The 9,079-nt window shown below is 44.8% G+C and overlaps 1 protein-coding gene across 1 annotated transcript in view; it reads left to right on the top strand.

Moving 5' to 3' along the window:
• Window positions 1-673: 673 nt before the first annotated feature.
• The window catches only part of LOC115107504 (opsin-5-like), a gene marked incomplete at its 5' end in the record, with an annotated part of 32,232 nt that continues 23,826 nt past the window's right edge, over window positions 674-9,079 (top strand). Inside the window, one exon of the mRNA XM_065008492.1 lies at window positions 674-764. Within this exon, the coding sequence (XP_064864564.1) occupies window positions 674-764 (91 nt within the window). The remainder of the gene's footprint in view (window positions 765-9,079) is intronic.

Below are 9,079 nucleotides of genomic sequence, written 5' to 3'. Positions count from 1 at the left end.
CTCTGATGAGAATTCTCTGGAACGACAGGTCCCGGGGGCTTTCCCTGCACTTAGGTCGTTGTAGGGACGACCACAGCACACACACACACACACACACACACACACACACACACACACACACACACACACACACACACAGACACTCAAGCACAGTGCTGAAAAGGCTGTTCGCACAAAAGGGTGCAAGTGAAATTTTGACAGGAGCATAGAAAGTGGACAGGACAGGAGTGTATGTGTAAATGAGTGTGTGTGTGTTTGCGTGAGTGTACTTAAAGTCAATGTTCACATTCGTCATCTTAATCTGCTCAGTGGGGAAGGGGAGTGGGGGGTGCTATACTGAATGTGTGTACTGCACTTGTCTGTGAATGTGTGTGTACTGTGCACGTCTGTGAACATATGTGTGTGTGTGTGTGTGTGTGTGTGTGTGTGTGTGTGTGTGTGATGTGCACATCTGGGTGCATATGTGTGGGAGTCCATTATAGAGAGTGAGTGTATAAAGATTCTCGGAACTGAATATGCTTTCTGTGGTAATGTCAATAATGTGAAGAATATTATTCTTCACATTATTCACAATATTACTCAGAAGAGCCTGTCTCCCTGTCAGAGGTAAAATTATATCGCTGGCACCCTTTGGGGTGTGTGAATACGGGTCCCTACTGGTCTGGTCTGTCTGTGGAAGAGGAGGATGGAGGAGGACAACAAATACATGTCCAAACTGTCACCCACTGTGGACTACTGGGCAGGCATGTACCTAGTGGTGATAGGTGAGTTACTTTTGGATTTGTTCAGCATTCTGCATGAGGCTGGTAGTTTGGGATTTGTGAAATACAAATGACAGGATTTCAGATAGGTGTGAGAGCATGATTGATTTCTGTGGAGATGGTGATTAGAGATGATGTAGTGTAAAGGGATTCATATTCCGTACACGCTCTTTGCGCGTGAGCCGTTTTACGTTTTAAATTTCTCTAATTTCTCAGTGGAATTTACAGCCATACTGTATATCACACCAAAGTACTATCGGTTGGCAATATACATTAGTGGATATATAAAGAATAAGCAGCACTTACGGTATAATTGATTTGACACAAAGCATTATGGTTGTCTTTTCAATGGTTGGCAATGTGTGCTCTAGATGTGTGAGTGGTTATTGTGCACTCATTGATTTGACAAAAGCTGTTGCTTTTCATTTGTCGCTTATCATTTATGCTGGACACAGTGGAAACCATACTTCCATTGGTGAGCTGTCTGATGTCAAATGAGAAAATACATGAAATAAGGATATCTACACAAAGAATGTATACAAAAAGTACATTTCTGTTGATTCCTGATAAATGTACATCTAAAACTGTGAGTGTTTACATGTGGTACAACACCCCAGTCCTCCTGTTGCAATTCAGATACAGTGAGGTCCAAAAATATTTGGACAGTGACAAATGTTTTGTAGTTTTGGGTCTGTACTCCAGCACTTTGGATTTGAATGAATTATACAATGACTATGAAGTGCAGACTGTCAGCTTTTATTTGATGGTATATCAGGTGAACTGTTAAGAAATTACAGCACTTTTTGTACATAGTCCCCCCATTTTAGGGAACCAAAAGTATTTGAACAAATTCAAAGTTGAAGCTGATTAAACAGCATGATCATTACACAGGTGCACCTTGTGCTGGGGGACAATAAACGTCTAAGATGTGCAGTTTTGTCACACAACACAATGCCCAAATATGTCTCAAGTTTTGTGGGAGCATGCAATTGGCATCCCAACTGCAGGAATGTCCACCAGAGCTGTTGCGAAATAATTAAATGTTATTTTCTCTACCATTTGGCGTTTCCCATGTCGTTTTAGAGAATTTGGCAGTACGTCCAAACGGCCTCACAACCGCAGACCACGTATATGGTATCGTGTGGGTGAGTGGTTTGCTAATGTCAACGTTTTGAACAGAGTGCCCCATAGTGGTAGGGTTATGATATGGGCATGCATAAGCTACGGATAATTAAGGCAATTGCATTTTACAGCTGGCAATTTGAATTCACAGAGAAACCGTGACAAGATCCTGAGGCACATTGTAGTGCCATTCATCCGCCGCTATCATGTTTCAACATGATAATTGTCACGCTCTGACCTTAGATATCTCTGTTTTCTATATATTTTGGTTAGGTCCGGGTGAGACTAGGGTGGGTCCTCTAGTGTTGTATGTCTAGGGTTTTGTATATCTAGGGTTGTTGTAGGTCTAGGGGGTTTTGTATTTCTATGTTGGCCTGATATGGTCCCCAATCAGAGACAGCTGTTTATCGTTGTCTCTGATTGGGGATCGTATTTAGGCAGCCCTGTTTCCCACTTTCTGGTGTGGGATCTTGTCGACAGTTAGGTGCCTGTGTGCACACTAGTATCTTCACGGTTCGTTTGTGCTTGTTTGTTTTGTTTTGCTGAGTTTCGGTATTATTAAAAACATGTGGAACTCTATTCATGCTGCGCCTTTGTCTCATCATTACGACGATCGTGACAGAAGATCCCACGACAAAAATATCAAGCAGCATGTTCAGGAGGAATGGACCTGGGAGGAGATTCTGGATGGAGCAGGACCCTGGACGCAGGCGGTGGAGTATCGCCGTCCTAAGGAGGAGATAGAGGCAGCGAAAGCGGAACGGCAATATTACGAGCAGTTATACCAACGAGACAAGCACGAGAGGCAGACCCAAAAAACTTTTGGGGGGGGACACACGGAGTGGTCAGCGGAGCCGAGGCCTGAACCAGAGCCAGTCAGGGAGTCGAGTGAGGAGCTCAACTCAAGATTCCAGAGAGAAGTGCTAGCATTGTGAGCGTTGCAGAGCGGGCGTGCTGAGGAGCGTGTTATGCAGTGATGCTAGGCAGTGATGCGCACGGTGTCTCCAGTTCGCATTCATAGCCCGGTGCGCTCTATTCCAGCTCCCCACATTGGCCGGGCTAGACTGGGTATCCAGCCAGGAAGGATGGTGCCGGCTCAGCGCTCCTGGTCTCCACTACACCTCATTGGACCAGGATATCCTGAGCCGTTCTGTGCACTGTGTCTCCGGTGCGTCTGCACAGCCCAGTGCGTCCTGTGCCAGCGCCCCGCATTTGCAGGGCGAAAATAAACATCCAGCCAGGACGGGTTGTGCCAGTCCTATGCTCCAGACCTCCAGTGCGCCTCCACAGTCCAGTACGTCCTTTGCCTCCTCCTCGCACTCGCCCTGAGGTGTGTGTCATCAGCCCGGTACCACCAGTGCCTGCACCACGCATCACACCTCCAGTGCGCCTCCACAGTCCAGTACGTCCTGTGCCTCCTCCCCGTGCTCGCCCTAAGGTGCATGTCATCAGCCCAGTACCACAAGTACCGGTCCCACGCATCAGGCCTCCAGTGCGCCTCCACAGTCCAGAGCTTCCGGTGACAGTTCCCAGTCCAGAGCTTCCGGCCCACGGTTCCCAGTCCAGAGCTTCCGGCGACAGTTCCCAGTCCAGAGCTTCCGGCGACGGGCCACAGTCCAGAACCTCCAACGACGGTCCACAGTCCGGGGTCTCCAGCGACGGTCCCCAGTTCGGGGTCACCAGCGACGGTCCCCAGTTCGGGGTCTCCAGCGACGGTCCCCAGTACGGGGTCTCCAGCAACGGTCCCCAGTCCGGGGCCTCCGGCAATGATCCGCAGTCCAGAGTCTCCGGCGATGATCCACGGTCCGGTTCCACAAAAGCGGAGGGATCAGAGTAAGGAGGAGGGGCCAGAACCGGAGCCGCCACCGAGGGTAGATGGCCACCCGGACCCTCCTCTATAGGTTCAGGTTTGTGACCGGGAGTCCGCACCTTTGGGGAGGGGGATACTGTCACGCCCTGACGTTAGATATCTCTGTTTTCTATATATTTTGGTTACGTGGGTACTCTAGTATATTTTGGTTAGAGCGGGTACTCTAGTGTTGTATGTCTAGGGTTTTGTATGTCTAGGGTTGTTGTAGGTCTAGGGGGGTTTTGTATTTCTATGTTGGCCTGATATGGTTCCCAATCAGAGACAGCTGTTTATCGTTGTCTCTGATTGGGGATCATATTTAGGTAGCCCTGTTTCCTATTTTCTGGTGTGGGATCTTGTCTACAATTAGGTGCCTGTGTGCACACTAGTAGCTTCACGTTTCGTTTGTGCTTGTTTGTTTTGTTTTGCTGCGCCTTGGTCTCATCATTACGACGATCGTGACAATAATGCTCGACCCCATGTCTCAAGGATCTGTACACAATTCCTGGAAGCTGAAAATGTCCCAGTTACTCTATGGCCTGCATACTCACCAGACATGTCACCCCTTGAGCATGTTTGGCATGTTCTGGAGCGTGTCCAGTTCCCACCAATATCCAGCAAATTCGCACGGACATTGAGGAGGAGTGGGACAACATTCCACAGGCCACAATCAACAGCCTGATCAACTCTATGCAAAGGAGTTGTGTCACGCTGCATGAGGCAAATGGTGGGACCATTTTCTGATCCATGCCCCCACCTTTTTTTAAGGTATCTGTAAACTGACAAATGCATATCTGTATTCCCATTAATGTGAAGTCCATAGATTAGTGCCTAATGCATTTATTTCAATTGACTGATTAACTTATATTAACAGGTAACTCAGTAAAATCATTGTTGCATGTTGCGTTTATATATATTTTTCAGCATATACTATATACTATACTATACTACAGATTGGGTCTCTAAAAGGTACAAACTTTAAATGTCCACATGGTTTCCCAATTAAATGGGCAGGTGGTGAAGTTGATGCGCTTGGTGTTGAGCGATCTTGCAACTAACTATTAACATTGACAGAAAGCGTAAATTAAACGCTGAGTCTCAAATAGCCGCCTGTCCCTTTTAATAGCCAGCACACGTTTCAGCAAATAAACGTTTCAAATAAATGGTGGGTCTAAATGAATTGCTTAAGTGGTTACCATGGATTGCAGTGAATTGTTTACAAGGTTTAATGTTTGATTTGTAACATTTAAAAAAATGCAATAACGACTTGAAAGAAATTATGGCAATCATTGTTTTTTATCGGCAGTAATAAACTGCTAGCCATTGGCTGCTAACAGCTTTGAACTGCTAGCAAACTGGCAAGCACAGAAACAGGCAACAACTTTGGGAGTACAGACCCCTAAAATTTGACTGATCGCCCTCTCGTGGCGCAAGTAAGAACTGCTGAAAATGCATACAAATTATTATGTCAAGGAAAAGTTTTTAAAAAATCTAAATAGAGGCATACTAAGACAAAAGGAACGTGACACAGTGTGTAAATGTTAACATATTAGTGCAGTACATTAAGAAATGTATTAAAATGCTAGAAGTGAATTCTGGAATTAAACAATGAACTATGCAAATGAGCAAATACTGTGTGCATTAAGGAAATAGACACCTGGCTCAAATAGAAGTCTGTCTCTAATAAATGCCTGTTTAAGCAAATAAATGCCTGGGCTATGAATAGAAGTGGAGAAGGAAACACTTGTACATCAATGGGAAAGTTACCCTCGTGAATTATCTAGTGGTATCGCAGTTTACATGTTTAGTCATTGCTCTACTGACTCCAGGATAATCCTTTTTCAAACCAAATAAAAGTAAAACGGGCATATTTATATAACGAACATGAGTTTGGAGGTTTAAAACTATTAAATATTATCTCTCCTATCTCTCCTAAAGACTCCTGTCACGCCTTCTCCCGCTCCCCCTCTCTGGCGCTCGAGGGCGCCAGGCTGCCCTTCATTACGCACACCTGTCACCATAATTACGCATATCAGCACTCATTGAACTCACCTGGACTCCTTCACGTTGTTGATTGCCCCCTCTATATCTGTCTGTTCCTCAGTTTTGTTCCCCGTGTCAACATTATTGTCGTAATGTCGTTTTGTTCCCCCCGTCCAGACGCTGTTCTTGTTATGTTTGATGTCCTTTTTCCATTAAATGTTCACTCGCTGTACTTGCTTCTCGTCTCCTGAGTCGGTCCTTACACCTCCATTATACTAAAATTATATCTAAATCCAAACTAGGTTTCCAGCAGACTACTAAGAGAGGCACATCCAAAGTTCATAAGGAGGCTTTTTGCCATAATATACAGTTGAAGTTGGAAGTTTACATACACCTTAGCCAAATAAATTTAAACTCAGTTTTTCACAATTCCTGATTTAATCTGAGTACAAATTGCCTGTTTTACGTCACTTAGGATCACCACTTTATTTTAAGAATGTGAAATATCAGAATAATAGTAGAGAGAATGATTTATTTCAGCTTTAATTTCTTTCATCACATTCCCAGTGGGTCAGAAGTTTACATACACTCAATTAGTATTTGGTAGCATTGCCTTTAAATTGTTTAACTTAGGTCAAATGTTTTGGGGAGCCTTCCGCAGGCTTCCCATAATAAGTTGGGTGAATTTTGGCCCATTCCTCCTGACAGAGCTGGTGTAACTGAGTCAGGTTTGTAGGCCTCCTTGCTCACACACACTTTTTCAGTTCTGCCCACAATGGGATTTAGGTCAGGGCTTTGTGATGGCCACTCCAATCTTTGTTGTCTTTGTTGTCCTTTAGCCATTTTGCCATCAAATTTAGATCACATTAAAAGTAGGTTAAGGTTTAGAGATCACAACAAAAACAGACTGTGGTTAGCTGGAAGGTGGCAGGCTGTATTTGAGATTAGAGAAATTCCTTGCTATTGTCTTTCAAATTATCTCAGGGCTTGATGGCTTGCCTAGGGCTTATAGCGGTCCTCTGAGTGGAGGCTAAACGCCAGAGATGCAAAAGTGGCCTGCTTATAATGTCCTCTGAATGGGGGCTACCCGCCAGTGATGCAAATTATGTCTTGAGCTGCAAACTCCACTCGCCTGCTGGCAGTAGGAATTTATAGTCATGGGCGTAGCGATAGAGAGAAATAGCAAGTGGAGGGAAATTTTTTGCTAACTGGGTAGGTGTGTCACTTGTTTTTGTGTCATCCTCAGTGATTGTAAATGCATTCAATTCACATGTCCACATGCGTGGTTGTATTGTGTTTTTAAACTGGCAAATACATCTAATCAAATAAAAATCACAACAAATGTAAGGTATTTATAGAAACAACAAAAACAGCTTGCGGCCTCTGGCTGGCTGTGGTTCGCTGGAAAGTGGCAGGCCCAATTTGAGATTAGAGAAATTCCTTGCTATTGTCTTTCAAATTATCTTATGGCTAGATGGGTTGCCTAGGGCTTAAAGATGTTCTCTGAGTGGAGGCAAAATTTCAGAGTTGCAAAAGCAGCCTGCCAAGGGCTTATAGTGGTCCTATGGGAGAGGGCTACCCGCCAGAGATGCAAATCACGTCTTAAACGACAAACTCCATTTGCCTACTGGCGCTAGGAATTTATAGCCTTGGGCTTAAGGAAAGCGGCAAATAGTAAGTGGGAGGACATTCTTTGCTATCTTGGTAATTGCACAGGTGACATGCTGGTAAATATGAGTTAAAACAGATTTTAGTTTCCCTGCAATATAATCTCCGGCCACAAGAAGCGTTGCCTCTGGATGTACATTTTCTTGTTTGCTTATCACTCTATACAGTTCATTGAGTGCAGTCTTAGTACCGGCATCGGTTTGTGGTTGTAAATAGACAGCTCCAAAAAATATAGATGAAAACGAAATAGTATGCAGCTTGTCATGAGGTATTCTACTTCTTAATATTAGAGATCAGCTGCTGTTAACAAAGAGACACACCTGTCCCCCCTAGTCTTTACTTGAGGCTGCTGTCCTGTCTAGACAATAAATGGAAAAACCTGCAAGATATACAGTATATTTTCTATGTCCTGGTTCAGCCAATACCCTGAGAAACATATAACAGTTGTTCAGGTCCCGTTGATAGGATAGTGCCGAGTTCATCCAGTTTGTTCTCCAGTGACTGCACATTCGCCAATAGAAAAATGGCAGTCTATCTCGACTGCCTTTTTTTCGCCACGGCTTCCTCTTTCAAGTCCAGGAGATTAGGGCCTGGTCCTGAGTAAACAGAACGTCTAGTGCTGCCAATCCAAATCAAGGTTATTGATCACTGTTCTGATGTCCACAAATTGTTTTCGGTCATATGAAATGATGGCGGAGACATTATGAACAAAAAAGTTAAGATCAGCATAAAAAAACACGATATGCATATCTAGTCCTTGGCCTATATGCTAATCTGACTTTGCAGGTCTACTGACTCTGAAAAACACCAAAAGAAAGATGCCCAGGGTCCCTTAGGCATACTACAAGGAAGCATGAGGACTGCAGATGTGGCCAGGGCTATACATTGCAATGTCTGTAATGAGACACCTAAGACAGCACCACAGGGGCAGACCACATGTAACAACACCTGCACAGAATCGGTACATTCGAACATCACACCTGCGGGACAGGTACAGGATGGCAACAACAACTGCCCGAGTTACACCAGGAACGCACAATCCCTCCATCAGTGCTCAGACTGTCCGCAATAGGCTGAGAGAGGCTGGACTGAGGGCTTGTAGGCCTGTTGTAAAGTAGGTGCTCACCAGACATCACCGGCAACAACCCACCGTCACTGGACCAGACAGGACTGGCAAAAAGTGCTCTTCACTGACGAGTTGCGGTTTTGTCTCACCAGGGGTGATGGTTGGATTTGTGTTTATCGTCAAAGGAATGAGAGTTACACCAAGGCCTGTACTCTGGAGCGGGATCGATTTGGAAGTGGAGGGTCCGTCATGGTCTGTGGCGGTATGTCACAGCATCATCGGACTGAGCTTGTTGTCATTGCAGGCAATCTCAACGCTGTGCGTTACAGGGAAGACATCCTCCTCCCTCATGTGGTACCCTTCCTGCAGGCTCATCCTGACATGACCCTCTAGCATGACAATGCCACCAGCCATACTGCTTGTTCTGTTCGTGTTCTGCCATACCAGATACTGACTGTTACTTTTGATTTTGACCCCCCCCCCCTTTGTTCAGGGACACATTATTCAATTTCTGTTAATCATGTCTGTGGAACTTGTTCAATTTATGTCTCAGTTGTTGAGTCTTGTTATGTTCATACAAATATTTACACATGTTAAGTTTTCTCATAATAAACGCAGTTGACAGTGAGA

The sequence above is a fragment of the Oncorhynchus nerka genome, linkage group LG24 (genome assembly GCF_034236695.1).
Source record: "Oncorhynchus nerka isolate Pitt River linkage group LG24, Oner_Uvic_2.0, whole genome shotgun sequence".
NCBI lineage: Eukaryota > Metazoa > Chordata > Actinopteri > Salmoniformes > Salmonidae > Oncorhynchus > Oncorhynchus nerka.
The sequence above is the reverse complement of the archived record's forward strand: the minus strand, read 5'-3'. Positions and strand labels throughout refer to the sequence as shown.